General features: G+C 39.8%; 1 protein-coding gene across 1 annotated transcript in view; it reads right to left on the reverse strand.

Annotated features, from left to right (window-relative positions):
- CPB2 (carboxypeptidase B2) overlaps positions 1–21,232 on the reverse strand; it is a 39,643-nt gene that overhangs the window by 13,553 nt on the left and 4,858 nt on the right. The window contains exons 2-7 of the mRNA XM_004577473.3: positions 10,591–10,666; positions 8,711–8,835; positions 6,906–7,014; positions 5,640–5,741; positions 4,632–4,736; positions 1,903–2,013 (exon numbers count right to left, since the gene is read on the reverse strand). Coding sequence (XP_004577530.2) covers positions 1,903–2,013; positions 4,632–4,736; positions 5,640–5,741; positions 6,906–7,014; positions 8,711–8,835; positions 10,591–10,666 — 628 coding nt within the window. The remainder of the gene's footprint in view (positions 1–1,902; positions 2,014–4,631; positions 4,737–5,639; positions 5,742–6,905; positions 7,015–8,710; positions 8,836–10,590; positions 10,667–21,232) is intronic.

Consider the following 21,232-nt stretch of genomic DNA (forward strand, 5'->3'; position numbering starts at 1 on the left):
GGTTAATTTCCTGTGATATTGGTCTAGGGGTGTAGCCCAGTTATTGAATGCCCAGTGGGTGCTAAGTGTTATGCCAGGCTGTTCTCATTTACTTCGTTAAGCAGTTACCCACCTTCAGAAAAACAACCATCATCAGATTCCTACATTGTTGCCATCACTATGACCTCCTACTTGAGATAATTCCTATGTAAACATACATATTTCTAGTCCCAGCACCTATACTCATTCTCAGTCCTTTTATGTACGGTTCAGGTAGGTTGTCCAAATCTACATACACTCCTTTGTGTTTTTATGTTGTCCCTCATTAAATTGAAAGGGTAGTGCTTCACATTGCTTGAGTCATTCTCTACTAATCATGATGCTGTCAAATTAAAAAAATAAACCCAGAGAACACAAGAATGTGCTATACAACGACATAGCATGCAGCCAGCAAAGCTCATGATGGAAAATTCTTTTCTGACAGGTGAATTTTGAGGAAAGAGAAGAGAAAGACCAAGAGATGGGGGAGGGTCCTGTTGATTCAAATAGAATTAAAAGATGTATGAACTAGTGGCAAGATAAGAAACTTTTTTGGATTTTAAATTAACACAGTTTTTAGAGTTATAACTTAGTTGGAAACTTTAATGCTAGGTACACACATTTTTTAATATTCAGTAGTTACTTCTAAATTTTTAAAAAATATTTTAACTTTAATTTTTAATTTAAGAGAGAGAGAGAATCTTTTCACTGCTGTTTTTACTCCCCAAATGGCTGCAACAGCTGGGGTGGACCATGGCAGGCTGGGAGCTTAGATCCCCATTTTGCATCTCCAACGTGAGGGAGTACTTGCTGCCTTTCCAGGTATATTAGCAGGAAGTTGAATGGGAAGCAGAGCAGCTAGGACTCTAACTAGCACTTTGACATGAGATGCTGTATTGCATGTGTTGGCTTAGCCTGCTGAACCACAATACTGGCCCCCGTTACTATTAAATTTTGTTTTAATTATTTGTTTGAAAGGCAGAATTACAGAAAGAGTGAAAGATCTTACTTCCACTGCTTTACTCCTCAAATGACTTCAATGGCCAGTGGTGAGGCAAGCTAAAACCAGGAGCCAAGAGCTTCTTCCAGATCTCTTACACAAGTGGTAAGCACGCAACCACCTGGGTCACCATCTGCTGCTTTCCCAAGTGCATCAACAAGGATGAGAAGTGGAATGATCAGAACATAAACTGGATCCTATACAGGATGCTGATGTTGCAGGCAGTGTCTTAACCTACTGCATCACAATGCCAGCCACTGTTTTAAAATGATTTTATTTGATTTGCTTGAGGAGCAAAGAGAAACAGAGAGATTGGTTCTAACCACTGAAATCATTCCATAAATGCCCAGAGCAGGAGCCTAGAACTCAATTCAGATCTCCCCAATAGGTGCAAGAGCCCAACTATTTGAGTTTTCAGGGCTGCCTTCTGGGGTTTGCATCAGCAGGAAGCTGAGTCAGGAGCCAGGGATTGATGTTAAACCTAGGCACTCCAATATAGGATGTTCATATCTTAATCATTAGCCAAATGCCAGCCTCACTTATGTTTTAGGCCCAATTGCACTAGGGTCATTTTGTAGAGTCCTTTCCAAGATGCATACCAAGAATTTAATAAGATAACATATGGTATCTGAGATAATATTGGTAAGGTACGTGGAAGGAGGTGGAGGATACAAATGAAGCAATGTCGGTCATGAGTTGCTTGTCATTGAGACTATGTGTTATAGGGCGTTGCTACTTTGTATATGTTTAAATTTTCCATAATAAAAACTTAAATTTTCCCTAATATCTTTGTGCCAAGATCCAGGAGGCTATGAATAATTTAGCCTATATCTCCTATATCCTTACAGCAAGTTTTAAAAATTTGCTTCTTTGCCTTTACTTACCTTTTTCCATGTGTAGTCATAACCGTCCACATTCATCACTGGCATAACATAGAAGTCCACATGCCTCAGAAGATTGTTATACGGCCTTTCTTCCTCAGAGGATTTAGTTACCTACAAAATAAACCAAGTATGCTTAGGAACATTTCAAGTCCTTCTAACCTTAGTTCACTTCTTCTATGTGTTTTTCCCTCCCTTTTTGAGAAGCCATTTGGCATTGATAGATTTGTAGATGTAACTTTAAAAAAAGATTTATTTTTATTTGAAAGGCAGGGGGTTACAGAGAGATGGAGAGACAGAGATATCTTCCATCTGCTGGTTCACTCTCTAAATGGCAAAATGGCTTGAGGTGGGCTGAGCTCTTCCAGGTCTGAGCTTCTTCCAGGTCTTCTACGTTGGTGCAGGGGCCCATGGACTTGAGTCATCCTCCTCTGCTTTTCCAGGCCCTAAGCAGGGAGCTGATGGGAGGTGGGGCAGCTGGGACACAGAATGATGCATATATAGGATGTTGACGCCACAGGTGGAGGATGAGCCTACTACTCCATAGCACCAACCCTCGAAGATGTAGCTATTAAGGAGATACTAATTCTTCAAAAACACTGAACATTATATGTTTTTATAAGTGGCAGTGAATAGCTTGCACGTGCAATTTTCTTGGTTAACTGAGACAAACATAAAGCAATACATTTTTGAACTTCCCTTCAAAAACTGAAAATAATCTTCATTAAAGCCAAAATTCCCACAACAAATATTTTAGGAAACAAAAATCTAAATTCTGTTCAGCTTTTTAAATCACCTACATTAGTTGCAACTTAAATCAAACATAGTTAGATGATATTTTCTATACTACCCTGAACACCTGTGGTAAAGTTTTATTTTTGGAAGAATTGAGTGTGCTTCTAAGCATCTGGGCTTTAACAACAGTGGTGGCTTTCTCTTAGTTCCTAATACAGTCATCTGAAATTTGCTCGTTGTGACTTTAGACTCATACTAGCTTAAACTCACATTCCTAATTTTTTGTTATTGTTGTTTGTTTACTTAAAGATTTACTTATGTAGATAAAAGTCAGAGTCACAGAAAGAGAGGGGGAATTAGAGAGAAAAATCTTCCATTCAGTAGTTTACTTCCCCAGTGGCTCCAACAGCCAAGGTCAGGCCAGGCCAAAGGCAGGAAATGATAGGTTTTTCCTGGTCTCCCGTGTGGGTGCTCGGGTCCAAGTACTTGGGCCATATTGTGCTGTATGCCCCAGGTCATTAACAGGGAGCTGGATCATAAGTGGAATAGTAGGATCTCCAACTAGAAAGCATATGGGATGAGGGCATCATAAGTGGTGACTTCTCCTGCTGCTCCAAAACGCCTACCTCAGGATCAAATCCTTCAACATGATCTAAGGGTTCCCACGTTCTGAGGTCTGAAAACTTCATCCTCAAACGTTAAACATAGAGGCAGAAAAACCACAAAGACATCTTTAACTGGTTAATAATCTCACCTAGGGCTAAGCTTTGGGTTAAGATCTTCATTTGTGTCAATATTGCTATTTGTTAATTCTTGAGTTATTTCACAACCATTTGTTTCCTTGAACTTTAGTGAACAAATACTACTAAGATCTTTTTAAAATTGTTAACAACATAAAAATGTTTGTAAAATTCTACCTGTGTATAGGTAAAATTTATCATTTTCCCTTTTAATTTTTAAAATTTTATATCAGTATTTCCCTGGGTCGTTTCTAAGAGTCATGTTAAGATCTTTTGTGATGACATTTGGTATAGTGGCTAATATGTCACTCGAGATAGCTGCATTCCATACCAGAGCACCAGAGTTAGAGACGCAGCTTGTGTCTAATTTCAGCTACCTATTACATTCTGGGAAACAGTAGATGATGGTTCAAGTACTTGGATCTCTTACAACTATGCGGGAAACCCTGGAGGGAGGCCCCGGCTTCTGACTTCATCATGGCCTGCCCACCCACCCCTGCTGCAGGTGTTTGGGGAGTGAACCAGCAGATGGCAGATGTATCTTACTCCACAAATATTACTTTTTCCTCTTAATTTATTCCTGAGCTACTGTGGATTTCAAAATAACTTGTACTTTCTCTTTCTTTTCTCTCACATACTTCACATGTGATTGTTCACATGAAAACTTTTTTCTTTGTTTATTATTTGAGAGGCAGAAACACACACATACATCACATAGACACATAGACATGCACACAGAGATACATACCATTTTACTACATTTTTGTTGTTTTAAATTTATCAGGGAAACTGATAGTTATTATTTCATTAACTTTGATGGCATGTTTCTTGCCTGCATAAGGCTATTGGGATGCTAATCTCTTCTCCAAGGACAAGATTTTCAATCTGATATATGAAGAAACGTTATTTCCTCTGCTAGGGTGTGCTTCATGTACCAAGGGCAGAAAATGACAAAGATGTATAGACTATTCACACACAGATACACAAAAGAAAGAGATTGTGACCCAACTTAGCACATGCAATTACCATTCTATTCAATTATTTCCCCAATGTTAAGGCCTAAAAAAAAAAAAAAAAAAAAAAAAAAAAAAAAAAAGGAGAAGGTAAAATGTCAACAAAATCTTTGCCACGATTTAAATGCTCAAACTAATGATTCTCAAGCTTGAAGAGCGCTTTGATTGCATTCTGATAAACTCTGACCAAGTGATCTGGGGCCACATCTGCAGAAATATCAGTGTAACGAGTGTAGGTACTTACATAATCTATAAACCATAAGCAGAATGCGGGAGAGATCCATTCTCTGGCATGGATTCCACAGTCAATCCATATGGCATTTTTGGCTTCTTGTCCTTGTCCAGAAACCTGTAACCCCACAAACCCCAAAAGCAGCAAAAACAATAACACCTTAGGATAATATTTTCCATTCATAGAGCGCTTATATTTAGTCCTTTGGACAAATCTATAATATATGCATTGTTTTCTGCCTTTGTTTGAGAATTCTCAAGGGAATATTAAAAGTTAGTGGGATTCAGGAACATGAGCTAAGGTCACATATCCTATATAGTTAGGATGGATGGTTGAAGCCAGGACTCTTGACTTAAAACTTGTTTATTCCCCCTCAACTACCTAATCATATCAGAGCTGAATGTGAAAGCACAGAATAAAAGAATAGTGAGCTGTATCTTCATACATATTTGGCTAATGTAATCTACTCAGTGTAAAGAAAATTCTGAGTTTTCAGGACTCATTGACTTGCTTGAACTTTCCAATGGCCGAACAAACTCTCTTGGCACTGATTCTGATTCTAGAAAGATAGAGAACCCCCTGAGATGCCCATTGTATGCACATCCTTGGGTAAAAGTAGGACTGGAGCATCTAGATTGCATGGTTTCAATGTGAACATCCACTTTCCAGATTCACATGTTCCAAGAAGAATACATGACATAGTTGAAAGCAAATGACATGACGTGGGTGGATATGCCATAATGACATGGATCTACTGTTACTGATTAACTCAATTGCTTAATAGCTCCTCTATTGCCACAGAGGGTTGATTCTGGAATTGGAATTTCTGCACTGACCGTGCAGTGATACAGGAAGAAAAAATTAAAGGTAATAGGCAACCCTGTTAACAGCTGGATGGTAAAGTTGAGGAACACCTGTGATGCAAATACTTCCATAACTCAAATTAAAAAAATCTGTTATAACAAGTGCCACTGGAGAACTGATCTCTCAGCTGAAGGATCAATTACTCCCACAACATACCTTTAAAACATAAAGTGGCTTCTTCTCAAATGAGGATCCAATGTGGATTTTTGTAATCATATAAGGATACTTCCCAGTTATAAAGTCTATCCAAGAATAGATCTATCAAATTAAAACCACAGTGGTTAGTTACACAGCAAGTTTAGAGCATTTCTTTACCAGAATCAGCGACAACTTAGTCAAAGGGAGGATGTTCCTCTAAGATGTTTAGATGTGGATGGAATGAACTCAAATGTTTTGACATTTCTTTCATTGTTTAGAAAAATTTAGTAAAATTAAACTTTTGGTCAATGTCAAAGTTTAGAGGAAATGTGAAAAATTAGCAGAATGCACATGAAAATCTAAAACATACTGACCTTCAAAGTATGACCCCTGAATGTTTTTTTTTAAAGAATCTGTCACAACAAGTACTTACCTTTGAGATTCTGTATCATTTGTTCAAAAGGTCATCTATGTATTGGAAATGTTTTAAAAACTCTTCAAGCTAAAGGAATCCCTGGACACAGCCTCTTTGCAAGATAAATGGAAGTATAACTGTGCCTCAGTCAAGACCTGCACAAGAGCAATGGGGTGAGGGAACGCTGAAAGGCAAAGGTGAAGGCACACAAGGGGCAGGTGTTTTGGCACAGCTAAGCTATTGCTTGGGATACCTGTATCCCATGTCTCTCTGGATTCAAGTATGTCCAAGCTTTGCTCCCAATCCAAACTTCTCATTGATATGCACTCTGGGAAGCAGAAAGTAATGGTTCAAATACCTGGGTCCTTGCTACCCACATGAGCAATTCTGATGGGGTTTCTGACTCCTGGCTTTAACCTGACCCAAACCAGATTATTATGGGTGTTTGAGTAATGTACGAGCTAGTAAAACATATCTGCTTGTTTTTGTATGTTTTTCTGCCTTTCTAGTAAATACATTTTTAAAGATTGATTTATTCTTTTGAAAGGTAGAGTTAAAGAAAGAGAGACAGGGCGGGGCAGGAGGAAAAAAAAAAAAGAAAGTCAGAAATTCTTAACTACTGGTCGACTCCCCAGTTGGCCACAGTGCTTGGGGATAGGCCTGGATAAAACCAGGAGCCAAGAATCCAGGTATCCCGTGGGGGTGGCAAGGGTCCAAGTACTTGTGGTACTTTTGATGCTTTTCCCAGGTGCATTAGCAGGGAGCTGGATTGGAAGTAGAAAAGCCAGAATTTGATTCAGAACTCACAAAGGACATTATTGTCAAAGGCTGAACCTTAACAGGCTTTGGAGAGCCACGAGCTGACTTACTTCATTCAGTGAGTGATACTGCTCGTAGTACGCTGAGAATGTCCGGGGGTTGACTGTACCATTGGATGTCTGCTGTCGAATGAGATATTCCACATCTTCCACCAACACACTAGGGGATGAGACACACGGTGAACTGGTTTCCAGGGAAAGTGCTCACCACACCCTGTTTTAGGATGCACATGCAGGTGCTGCAACTTGGACCTGCCGAGCCTATTCTTGGCCCCAGTACCCGTGAGTGTTGGCAGGTTCCATGTTCTTACCTAGCTCAGCCCATCACCACCCCAACTCTCGAGCTAACCAACGCGATTTGTATTTCCACAGGGTTGGGCCCACTTATTCCCCACAGAATCTGCCCTGGGACCTGGTTCTCTCACATGCCAGTTAGTGTCATGGCCCTGTCTAATGTGACCTGTCCCATGTTCCGACACTCAGTCAGGTACCGGGATCTAGCTCTACTAGATAGGCCCCCAGCCATAGCTTTTGTGTGGTCTGGTGTGTGCTGGTCAGCGATGCTCTACACTATAAGCCCATCTCAGAACTCCCATGTGGACTGGTGAATCAGTCTGACCCATACAGATCTTCCAGTTTCTCCCCTCCAAAACACCAGGTCTCAGTCCACTTGCTTACCTGCAAGTTCAGTGGCTTTGTTGTTTAGTGTCCCTCAGAATTTATTCCTTACCTACACATACAGTGGCCTTATCCATGGATGTCCCTTGGCAGTAATTGATAATCCCAAGACTCCATAGCTCACTGCTGGGTGGCCAGTGGGTAGATCCCAGCTCCACTTGGCGCTCTGGCCTCCCACAAGCCTAGAACCCTCCCCCTACATGGGGGTACTATGTTCCCCAGCAGGCAGCCTGGTATCGCATAGGTCCTGCCTGCCATATCCATGTGACTGGGAGAGCAAGACACCCACTCTGCTGCTCAGACTTATCTAGTAAGTATAATTTTAAAAATTTCCTTATTGGGTATAGTATTAGCACACAGGATTAAATAAGAATTGCATAATCAAATATGTAGAAAGGTCCAACACAGTTCCTTGAAGGAATTTAACACTTGTAATTCATTGATTGTCATTACTGTGGCACATCACCTATTGACACAAAGAAGGCAGCCTGGTCTCGAGGAAGGCGTTAGGGCAGCAGGAGGATATCAGCAGTTAAACAGTGAATATGGAGAGGGGAATAAAAAAGGAAAGACATGGCCTTTGACCAGAAATCTCATACAGTACACTTTTGAAAATACAAATTCATTTAGTCTAAATGGTGGGAGCTGTTTTTATCATAATTTAATAAACAGAGGCACACAGAGGTTATAATAAATTGTGCAAGGTAACACAGGTGGTAAGAAGCAGTACCAGGCTTCAACCTAGGTTTTTTGCAGATAACCTGCTATCCTTTCAGTTTAGAATCAGCTATTAAAAATGTGAATGAAGAACCAGCAAAAAGTAGAGCTGCATGAGCAGTGGCTATTTCCAAGAGACCCAACCAAGCCTGCCATGGTGCGTGAAAAGTTTGCTCCCACGATCTGGGTACAGAGTAGTCACAGGCAGGGGAGCATGGAGAGGTCCTATAGATTGTTGCATCTAATCATTTTAGAAAAAGAACCAGAGCCAGGAGAAGCTAAACCACACCCTCAGGGTCAGAAAGCTGGGCTTTGGTTTTATCAGCAATCCATTTCAGACATTTCCAAGCTGCCATGTTCAGGGTGAGTATCAAATTTTTTTTCCCCCAGGGAGCAATGACACCATTCTGCTAGTCACATGCAATGTAGGCACTTAGGATAGTAATGCAGCATATGCTTACCTGAATGGAATTCTGCTCACGTTCAAATGGGCTTTTACATTGCTTACATCAGATGCATTCACAAAAAAATGGACTTCTTTATGCTTCACAATGAACTCAGCTGTGACTGGCTGCCAGAGAACAATCTACAGTTTCAAGAGGAAAAAAATGTTGATAAAAGAAAAGCAGTTATCCATATCATTCTCATCTGTAGCTAGAGCCATAAACATTGTGCTTGTAAGGGAAATGAAAAGAACATTTCTTGGCAAATGCATGTTATCCACACATGTGAAAATATAGACACTTATTTTAGGGCGTTTCAAAAACTCTTTCCTGTAATTCTGGCTACCTAAAAGTGACCTAGAATGGACCAGATATTTGAGCAACTTTGGTAAAACAATGGATGAATGAGCAATTTATCTCAGCTTGTAAAACTGAATGTTTAAATCAGAAATTTAAAAAACAAATGAGGGGCCAGTGTTGTGGTGCAATGGATTAAGACGCTGCATGTGATTCTGGGATCCCACACGACCACTGATTCAAATCCTGACCGGAGTCTCAGCTGCTCCAATTCCAGCCAAATTCCTTGCTCATGCATTTGTGAAAGCAACAGAAGGAAGGCTCAAGTGCTTGGGACACTGTTAACCACATGGGGCCCAAATGGAGTTCCAGATTACTGGCTTTCACCTGGTTCAGCCCTACCTTTGGGGGCATAGGAGGGTGAAATAGTGGATGGAAGAGTTTTCTGTTTCTGTAACTTTCCCTCTGTCTGTACTCGCCTTTCAAATAAATAAATCTTTCTGAAAAAAGAAAAATGAAATGTTTGTCTAGACAAAAGTTGATTCAACACTGATTTTATTAATATAAACTTCACGCCCTTATTATTGCTACCATCATGTTTGCATTCCTTTTTATTGAATCTAATTTGGACTTCAGGCAAGGCATATTTATACATTTTTCTTTTTATTACACTTTCCCAAAGTATTCTTACTCTCATTTTCATCATAACAACACTTTGACAAACACTAGGCAAGTGTTACTGTTTTTATAACCCAATAAAGAAACTAAGCACTATAGCTACCTTGTTTGAAGTCATACCTAATGAAGTATCAGAACAGAAAAACTGAAATTTGGAATCTCAAAGATTTCCTCTCTTAATATTTCCTCTTTGCTGCAGAGTGTGGGCTTTGTGCAAAGCACACAGTTCATTGGCGGTTCCAGTTACAGTCCCTGGTGATGAAGACTTGCTACTCCAGAGTTGCAGCCAGCCAGCAGTTGAGCCGATATGGAGTACTTGTAATACAGAATTTTGGCTTGAGGATTCACCACTGTCCTTGCCCAAGCCTCTGGTAACTGCCCCTCAGCCAGGAATTCTCCATGCAAAATCTTCCTTCCCATAGAGGGTTTCTAAAGATGCCTCCTGCCACCTGAGTTCCCTCTGCCTTACTCTTCAGGATCATTCTCCTAACCACTTGTACCTCTCATCGCTTCTCCAGGCTGCATCTTGGAGAGCACTAACATGAATTGATTAGCTTTCTATCATATTTTAGTAACACGTATTAGTTTTCTGAACCTTAATCAATCTGAGGGAAGGGTCCAAAGCATGAAAATTATCATAAATTTTCTTCTGTGTGCTTATTTCTTGAAGAACCATGGTTTTATAGCAGTGTACTTTTGAACTTGTATTACTATGGTATTTTTGTAAGTACACATTCTCAGTCCCTAGGCAGTATTATGAAATTGTTTGAGGAAAACCAATAGCATAAGGAATACGGCTTAATTTTACAAACTGACAAAATCAAGTGATTATTGGAAGGGGAGAAACACATGCGGGGGGGAGCACAGCACATTTTGCTTAGGCGGAGTGGGATCATCACACTGACACATTACAGAGAAATTACCTCATATGTTGCAGTGAGATTCTGCAGAACTTGAACTTGCCTAGAGGTTCTAGGAAGAGCAGATAAAACCTGGCCACTGGAAGACAATGAAAACAGGATTGTGACGTGAAGTAAGAAGTGGAAGTGAGATACATTCTACTGGAAGGATTTTCTAGGTCATTTTTAAATTAAAAAAACACTTCAGTACTAAAGGATCAGAAGAACTCCCCACAGACTAAGTGTAAAAGAGAACAGGCATTCATTCTTGCTGCTCCGGTCTCTCTCTCTCTCTCTCTCTCTCTCTCTCTCTCTCTCTCTCTCTCTCTCTTTTTCTGGTGTTTTAGAGCATAGCACAATGGATCAAGTACTTGGGCCCACCCCCTCTGTGGGAGATCCAAATGAAGGTCTTTGCTTGGTTTGACCTCGGCTCAGCTCGAGCCCCAGCCATTCAGGGAGTGAAACAGTGGGTGGAAGACCTCTCTGTTTATGGCTGTCTTAACCCCCTGCCACACACACACTATAACTCTCCATTTAAAATCAACAAATATGTCTTTGAAAAATAGAAATCCTCCTTCCAAGGGCAATGTTAGTAGGATATTATTAGGAAGACCACTCCCCTTCCAGCATGTGGGGACACAGCAAGAACATTCAGTTCTCGAGGAAGCAGACCCTTTCGGGCTGGCTGTCAGGCCAGTGATTTGATTCTAGGCTTCTCAACCTCCAGAATCATGAAAAATAAATGCTTGCTGTTTATAAGGCACCTCTGGTTTAAGATGATAGTGGCCCAAAGGACTAAGACAGAACAAACCCTTTTTGTCTTAGGTAAAGTTATTTCAGGATTTGTGAAGAATTTCCTCACTATAGCATAATCCAGTTTTACTTTCACTAACGGGATTCGACCTACTTCCAGGCTCTCATATGTTCCATTAGTTTATATAACTTAGTAATTGAGCTTCATCTTAAATCTTCACATTTTGTCAAATAAGCCCCTAATTCCCTTCTACTCTGCTTTTTCAAAGAACTTCTTGCCTGTGAAAAAGCTTGGGATTTTCATTAGAATTGTGCTGAATCTAGAGTAATTTGAAAGAGAATTTTATATACTCCTAATTCCAAGTCTCCTTAAGCAGAAATGACTTAGATTTGTCTTTTTGTTTAGGCTGTTTCTAGCCTAAAAGAATTCTACAATTTCGGGCCAGCATGTGACTCTACAGGCTAATCCCCACCTTCAAGTGCCAGCCTCTGATATGGGCGCTGGTTCATGTCCTGGCTGCTCCCTTTCCCAACCAGCTCCCTGTTAGTGTCATGGAAAGGTAGCAGTGTCCCAAGACTGCGGCTTTTTGACTCAGGCATTTTGACTCAGCTCAGCTCCAGCCATTACAGCCATTTGGGGAGCGGATCAGTGACAAAGATATTTTTCTCTGGCTCTCTTTCTCTCTGTACATCTGCATTTCTAATGAAAATAAATAAATCTTTTTAAAAATTCTATAATTTTATCAATGAAGTATTGTACATTTAGAAATTATCTTCTAACAAATTTACCTTCACATTTGTGAATGCCAACATGTTTTCAAAACCTATTTTATCTTAAAAGCTTTAAGATTTTTTTTTTTTTTTTTTTGTATTGGAAAGGCAGACTTACAAAGGGAAGGAGAAACAGAGAGAAAGATCTTCCATCCACTGGTTCACTTCATAAGTGGCCACAATGGCCAGAGCTGACCTGATCTGAAGCCAGGGACCAGGAGTTTCTTCTGGGTCTCCCAGGTGGGTGCAGGGTTTCAGGGCTTTGTGACGTCCTCTATTGCTTTCCTAGGCCACAAGCAGGGAGCTGGATGGGAAGTGGAGCAGCCAAGACAACAACTAGTGCCCATATGAGTTTCCAGATATGCAAGGTGAGGATTTAGCGATTGGGCTATTGCACCAGGCCCTAAAAACTTTTTTTTAAAAGATTTTATTTTATTTTTATTGAAAAGCCAGATATACAGAGGAGGAGAGACAGAGAGAAGGATCTTCTGTCCGCTGATTCACTCCCCAAGTGGCCGCAATGCTGGAGCTGTGCCGATCCATAGCCAGAAGCCCACGGGCTCTTCCGGGTAGCCCACATGGGTACAAGGTCCCAAGACTTTGGGACGTCCTCAACTGCTTTCCCAGGCCACAGGCAGTAAGCTGGATGGGAAGCAGGGTCACCAGGATTAAAATCAGTGCCCATATGGGATCCTGGCACGGGTAACACATGGACTTTAACCCTTAGGCTACTGTGCTGGGCCCAAAACTTTTAAATTCACATCTATTGTCTACATTTTCTTAGTATACAGTACAATATTTCAACACACATATGCTCAGTATAAGCCAATCAAAATAGGCAAAGGGCATTTCTACTTCCTAATCATATGTATTTGGTTCCTACCAGCTGTCCCCTTCCCTTTCATTATATGGTATATGATCCGTTACTGTGGATGACAGTTGTGCCACTGTGCTGGGGGACGTTAGAACCTGTTATTTCTATCTGACTCTGTATTATGTGACTCTGCTATCCAGCTCCATCTATCTCCTTTCTTTACCTTCCCAACCTCCAGTTATCCACGTTCTAAGTTCAGATCAACTTCTTTTTTAACTTCTACATAGGAGGGAGAACTTACGGCATTTGTCTTCCAGTGCTTGCGTTATGTCTCTTGACAACATAATGTTATTTAGTTTTATCTGTGCTGCTGCATCCATGAAAATGTTAGGATTTCATTTCTTTGTGTGGATGATAATTAATTGTGTAGATATATCACATCTTCTTAATCTGTTCATTTAGACTGGACATCTAGACTGTTTCCATACCTTGGCTGTTGTGAACATGGGAGTGCAAGTAGTTCTTTCATATGCTGATTTTATATCCTTCAGAAATATACCCAGGGATGGGGTAGCTGAGTCCTATGGTAGATGTAGTTTTAGTTTTTTTCAGTCACTTTCATACTATCCTTCATAATTGTTGCACTAATTTCCATTAGCAGCAGTGTATAAGGACTCTTTTTTCTCTGTGCCAGTATTTGTTTAATCTCTTTGATAGTAGCAGTTCTCACTGGAGGGAGAGGATACCTCATTGTGATTTTGATTTGAATTTCCCTAAAGGCCAATGATCCTGAGAATTTTTTGCAAGTATTTGTTGGCTATTTGTAATTCTTCCTTTGAGAGATGTCTGTGCAGAGCCTTGCCTTTGTCCTTGTCAATGATAGCATTTCTGATCTCTTTGTTGTTGAGATACAGAAATGAAACTGATTTTTGGATGTTGTCTTTGTATCCAACTCCATTGATAATTTTGATCATTGTGATGTAGATATCTTGGGGACTTTCCCTTTTATAAACAGTCATGATGTCTGCATCTATTAAGTTTTGCTTCTTTTGTTTCAGTGGTTATAGAGTCTTTTTCTTTTTTTCTGCTTGTCCTACTAAGCTAAGACTCCGGTACAATGTGAATAGATGTGAAGGCAAAATACATGATTTATGTATTTATGGAAAACTTTTTCATGTTTCACCATTATTAGAATATTTGCCTGGAATTTTGTAGATGTTTTTGGTCAGCTTAAAAAATTTCTGCTACCTTTGCTATGAGCTCTCGTTACAAATAGATGTGTATTTTATATATGTATGACATAAACTTTTTTTTAAAATATAGTTAGTTACATTAGTAAATTAGTTATTAAACTGACTCTTGCTTTAATTTGCTTTCTTTCTGATTTTCCTTATTTTTGCCTTGGAATTCTTGCAAAAATCATCATGAAATCTTAGTGATTTTTACACAGCAAGGCAAAAGATTAATAACTCAACATGGAATTGCTTTATTTTCTTTTTCTTTTTTTAATATTGAAAGTATATTTTCTTATTTATTTATTTTACTATTTTATGATACAGTTCCATAGGCTCTGGGATTTCCTCTCCTCCCTCCTTAAATCCCCTTCCCCCACTGCTTTCCCCTACATTATTACAAAGTTTAGTCCTTCATAAACAACCATAAATCCATCATTCTGCTATTTAAGTGTGTCCTGACATTGCTGGTACAGACAATGGCAGACAGTCCAGCATCCTATTGTCAAGATATATTTAACAGTTTCATTGAAGGTTCATCTTTGATTTGAAAGTAGACATGCACACTGCAGTGTATGTTAACATCTGTATGTGATAGTCTCTACTACAGTTACTATACGTCCCCTTAAATGAAAACCCATAAAACAAAATCAACAGGAAGAAAAATAGAAAATTTACAACATGAAATTAAATAACATGCTATTGAATGACTAGTATGTCACTGAAGAAATGAAAAAGAAAATCAAAAACTTCCTTGAAGAAAATGTGTCACTAAAACATTAATGAAAAACTTGCTTGAAGAAATAAAAAATAAAAACAAAAATATCGACACCCATGAGATGTAGCAAAAACGGTATTGAAAGGTGCTTATAAGCAATCGGAATATCTCAAATACATGATCTAATGATGAATTTCAAGGATTTATTTAAAAAGAAAAAATTAACAGGAAGGAAGAAATTCTGCTTGGATCATCATGAATTCTCACTAACTCAAACCCTGTGATGCTGGGATTTGTGCAGTTGGTGTGGATGGCACGAAGGTGTGAAGAGAACAGCCCCCCTGTTTGGCAGGGCCCCAGGGAGCTTTCAGCTGCTTGGCAGGGTCCGGTGGATGTCTCTCTGACCTCCTTGACACAGTGTCACCCCCTTTTTGCATGGACACTCAAACACCTCACTAAGAATCTCTAATCTATTGAGGCATTGTCATTTGCCCTTATGAAATGGCTTTTGCAACCAACGTGAGCTTGAGAGTTAATGTTATTAATAATGCCTTGGTGAGTGGGCCTTTAACTGCACACAGGAGTACAATTAAACCCATGCTGTTTCTGAATACCTTATTGTGTGCCTACCCATTGCCCTGAAATCTGACCCAGACATATAGCATGCCTTCTGGGAAATGGCTTGATAAGAATTTTACAAACTAATGGAAGTGATGGGAGTATGAGCAGAAGCAGCTATGGCAAAAAATATAGTTACTGTGACCTTAAAGGTTAGCCTGTCCTTGTAACTTTTTAGAGCATATAAAATGTAGTTGTTTTAGCTGCTTTCATAATTCTTTAATAGAGGAAATATAGGGCGATTTTATTAACATCATAGAGATATATTTTTGATTATTGTTTGATTGTTTATTTAATGTTTGAAACTTTTTGTCTTGGATCTATTTTTTTTCTCTTTTGTTGTATTTCTCCCACTAAGTGATAGATAAGTTGTGAAAATAAAATGTAGTAGGAATGTTTTACTGATTAGTAGGCAACCATCTGTGCTTTGGCCTTGGAGTTCTGGTTGTCACCTAGTGGCTATTTCTGAAGAATGAATAATGGCTTGCTCTAAAGAAATTGATTATAGTAATTTACAGAATCATCTTTAAGAGCACCTGGTTGACCGTGAAGTAAAAATTAATTGAACATTGGTGCATGCTGGCTTAGTTCTGAAGTTAAAGATAGCAAAACCAAACATTTGTGCAGAGGCTTGTGATGTGTCTAAGTAAATAAAAAGGACAGCTTCTTCTTGAGCTGTAGCAAGAGGGAGGGCACCAAGTGACAATGTCCGTGTCTTTTCTTATTGCTGACTCCACGCATCCTTCTCAAGCTCTGAACTCGGCTGGAGCTGGACTCTGGCACTGTGAGGCAGCAGTGTTGGCTGAAGTAACTGAGTTCCTGATATCCACATGAGAGGTGTGGACTGAGCATTTAGGTCCCAGCGTCAGCTGGCCCAGCTCTGGCCATTGCAGGAATTTGAAGTGTAACAGCAAATGGAATCACTCTCTGATTCTCTCTCTCTCTCTCTCTCTCTCTCTCTCTCTCTCTCTCTCTCTCTCCTTCTCCATGTTTCTCTGTGCTGTCTATATAAAACAGTTTTAACTCTTAAAAAAAAAAAAACACCTATGTACCAAAACCTCTGGCAGCACAGAAAAGGCTGTGATCAATTCTCTGTTATTTTCAGCTAAGGTGTCATAGAAGAAATGATTTGGCAAGTGAGAATGTCTAAGAGGTATGCAAAGGCACCATCAAAGTAGACTAAAAGGGCATTGCTGGAAAAATGGCAAGCTGTTCATGGCTGCCAAGTGTGGGTTCTAGAGTCTAGAGTGAGAGATGGATGGTAGTGGAGCAGAAATGAGTTTGGAAAGTTAGTCATTATTCCTTCCTTGGAAGAGATTTTGGATGCATGTTGAGCAATTTGGACTTCATCTTCTTGTAGGCAATCAGGAGTTAGCATTTGAGTTGTGGTTTGTAAAATAATTTTGACAGCAATGTAGATAATGGTCTTATTTTGGGAAGACTGATTAAAGAACTCTAGGAATATGGAGACTTGATTACCAGAAGAGGGAAAGAATGGCTCACAGAAGCTACAGACATGACATTTTATGTCATCCCTGGTTTAGCACAACTATTCAACAAGTACTTAAGGACATACAGTTCAAGAATATGTACTGCAGCATTATTCACAGTAACATAAACTGGGAACTATATGAATGTTAATCAGGAATAAAATTATTGAATGTTGGTGATGTCTCCACATTGCAGAATGTTTCACATTCATTAGAAAGAGTGAGTTTGAGCTATAACAGGTAACATTAAGGGTAGGATTTTTTTGAAGATTTATTCATCTTTATTGGAAAGTCAGATTTACACAGAGAAGAAGAGACAGAGAGAGGCAGATCTTCCACATGCTTGTTCATTCCCCCAAATGACTGCAGTGGCAGGAGCTTAGCCGATCCAAAGACAGGAACCAGGAACTTCCTAGGGTCTCCCATACGGGTGCAGGGCCCCAACGCTTTGGGCCTTTCTCCACTGCTTTCCCAGGCCCCAAATAGGGAGTTGGATGCGAACTGAAGCATCCAGGACATTAACTAGTGCTTGTATGTGATCCTGGCACTTACAGGTAGAAGATTAGCCAATTAAGCCATTGTGCTGGCCCCTGGGGAGGAATTTATATGACATATTAAGGCAAAGAAGCAAGAAGCGAAGAACTTCATGAATAATGGTCCCATTTTTGGAAAAAAATAAATTAGAATTGAAAAGAAACTCTATATATAGGAGCAGGAGCAAACCACATATTGTGGACATTGATTTGGAGAATGAGGAATAGTGATGAAAGCATTAAGTAGGTAGGGGGAAAGGGATTGAAAAAGATTGTTTTTTAAAATAAAAATCTCTAAAAAGTGCTATTAGCAAATATGAGGACAAACATATATAAAATTATACATAGTAATATGCAAGTGCATGAAGAAATGAATAAAAAGGTAACCAGAAAATGTTAATGCTATTTTTAGGCAGGTGTAATTTCTTCATCCTTAAGTTTACTGTTTTCATATTGTCTGTGATTTTTTTGAACCAAGAAATCTCTGATGCTTTTATTTGATCAGAAGAAAGAAATATTTAAGAAGAGTTCTGGTCAATGGAAGACCCACCACTCTGTTTCTTAATGCTGCAAGTAACTCTGTCATTATGTTAGCACATTCCCTACTGTTTGAACAAATGCTCATGGAAGACCTTCTCTCTGTGTCACCGCCTCTCTCTGTAAAAGCTGCCTTTCAAATAAAAAAAAAATTAAACAAAGCTATGGAATTGATTATGAGAATAGAGCTTTCAGGACTAAGGTGGATGAATGGCCAGCCAGAGTATTATGTAAGATTTGTGATAAAAGAAATCATGAAGAGCAAATGAGAAACTCATGGCAGCCATTCCAATCAAAAACCATAATTCACCCGGTTTCCAGATGTAAGCCAGTTTGTAGATACCAAGCTTCTTGGATGGGGAACCTGAGATACTGCAGAGATATAGAAAGAACCATGACACCTTGGTCCTTCCCCAGAGAGACCTATGGCATTGCCTCAGGTAACTCAGCACCCCAGGTAAAGGGAATATTAAGGAATTTTGAGATTTATAGCAGACCAGGTCCTAATTGACATTGAAATCTAGGGATCTGGAGTCTTAGCTTAAGTCTAATCACAGTGCCTGCAGAGGGTCTATGGATCCCTGGTTGATCATTGATATACCTGGTGAGCAAAGAATCCCCACATTGGTTCATTGCTGGTAAGGTAAGTGTTATCACAGCAGACAAAGTAAAATAGGAAACCTCTGACACCGACTCTTGGCCAAGATAGCAGTTTTAAGACAAAATGTTTCACGAAGGTGGATACCACCCACAAAGATCTAAAGGATGTGAGTATGGTGGTCCCAACAATTCCAGGCTTAATTTACCTGTCTGGCTCTGGTCAGTTTGCCAATTGCAGCCACTCTGCTTGCTGTGGTGTGTTTGCTGGGACAGACCCTTAGATATGCAGTATTCAGCTATTTAGATTTCTACCTCTATTTTTAAAAGGGATAGAAGAGTCAATAACTTCTTGTGATGGACAGCAAATACATATCTACAGTCTTATTTCTGCTTAAATTAACTTTAGCATTTTTGATCATAATGTAGTCCAAACAGAACTGAATATCATAGTTTACAGTTTACTGTTATCAATGACAATACATTAGTCTTGGGCTATTTAAGCACAAAGGGGCCAAGTACATTGGAGGTCATGGGAAGATAAATTTACTCCCCAGGGTGGCTTATAAATATAAAGACCCAGGGCCTGCAGGCTACAATGGGGTCATTTTAAGGACTCAGTAGTCTGGGATAGGTTGGGACACCCAAGCAAAGGATTGCATCTATTATCTCCACAACAAAGAAAGCAGCACAAATCTTGAAAGAATTTTTGAATTCTGGATATGAATCCCTTGGAAATATTTGGGTAATATTGTTCAAGGTGGTATATTGGGAGCTATGAAAAGCTACCAGTTTTGATAGGAAGACGAGAGCAGGAAGGTTCAGTCTAAGGTCCAGGAAGTTCTCTCCCTTGGCAGATCATCTGTGATTACAGTTCCTGGCATGCTACTAAGTCCACGAAAAAGTGGAATGACTGATCGTAGACCAACAACTGGTCATACACAGACGTTCCCAGCCAGAGTTACAGCTCCACCCCGACTCCAAGGTGTATGTGTTTCTCTCTTTAGTGAGTTCATGGATTTGTTATCTTATATGTTCAACATGATTTTGCAAAATGAAACTGAAGATTCTGAGGTGGGGAGGTTGTACTGAAGTTTCTGGATTGGCCTAACATTCACAGAAGGATCCTTAAAAGTAAAAAAAAAAAAAAAAGGAGGCAGAACAATGAGGCAGAGGGAGATTTGACTACAGAAAAGTAGGTCCATGTGAGAAGGCCTTGATCTGCCTTTCTGGCTTTGAAGATAGAGGAAACAGCCATGAGTTAAAGAACGCAAATGACATATTGAAGCTGGAAAAGGCAAAAATACACAGATTCTTCCCTGGACCCTCCAGTGGAGAACATGCCCTGACACCTGACTGTAGCCCAGTGAGACTCATTTTTTTCTAAATTTCCAAACTATAGAAATGCAAGTTAGTTAACACCATCGATTTTCTTACGACTTGTTCCAGCAATCATAGAAAACTAAAAAACTCAGATATCATGAGGTCCACAGGGAGCCCATCACAAAATACAAGTGCTGCATCCAGATTCAGTCTCCAGCAGGAGCAGGGGAGTCAATAATGCTACAAGAACAGGTGGCCGAGATCTGCATGTCATTCAACACTTGTCACAGCCTCTCTTCACTTTGGGTCACATGTTAACATGCCATATGATCCATTAATGAGGGAGTGTGCTTGTCCCAAGTCTGTACCTGTTTGATCTCCAACTTCCTGATTGCTGGAAAGCCCTAACTGCACTGGTCTGAAATCTGTCCCTGCATTAATGCAAAGGGAATATTTCACACCGGCTGCTCTCAGCCAACAACTGGGCATGAGGGATACACTAATATGAGGTACCCTTCTTAACAGTTGACTTTGGCTCAGACTTTCAATAAGCCTTACTGAAACTTTTTCAGAAACATATGATAGTGTCAGATCCTCCCTACCTCACCTTTCTTTCCATCCACACTCCTCCTTATGTTTTAACCTACATTGCAATCTCATGGCTCTACCAAATTTCTCCAGGGTTCAACTCATTTCTTCTCCACAGGTGTTGTTTTCCAACACATCTCTTGTGTGTTTCATTGCATCTTTGTGCCTGCTTTCTGAAGGACAATAACTAACACATGATCAACTTGGGAGCATTTAGGCTGAGAGTGAACTGGAGATGGACCATGAATTCCTACACAGGTGCTTTGACAGACAGTAGGAGTTGGATTCCTCCATAATAGTCATAGCTTCAGGTGGTATGGCTCAGTACACACATTGTGTGGAAAAAAGTTATTGAAGATTAGAATGTTCAGGGATTCAAGGGCAGCTGCAAATGGTCAGCTGTTTGATCCACACCCTGGAGGGAGAAATACTGTTAGACTGAGAACAATCTGAAGTTTGAGGAAGAGGCTTGTGGATGGAACTATATATAGGAGAGGACAGAAAGTGTGAAAGTCTTTGTTTTGTGTTTTTGTATTCATCCAGAGCAGAAAAGTCACTGACCACCTATGCAGATGAAATGATTCAGTCGGTTGATGTTACTGACTCTTCAACAGTACCCCAGTGTTGATACAAAGGACAGATATGCACAATAGCTATGATGACAGAGATAAATCTATGCACAGGTCCCCTAG

The sequence above is a fragment of the Ochotona princeps genome, chromosome 12, assembly GCF_030435755.1.
Source record: "Ochotona princeps isolate mOchPri1 chromosome 12, mOchPri1.hap1, whole genome shotgun sequence".
NCBI classification, from domain to species: Eukaryota; Metazoa; Chordata; class Mammalia; order Lagomorpha; family Ochotonidae; genus Ochotona; species Ochotona princeps.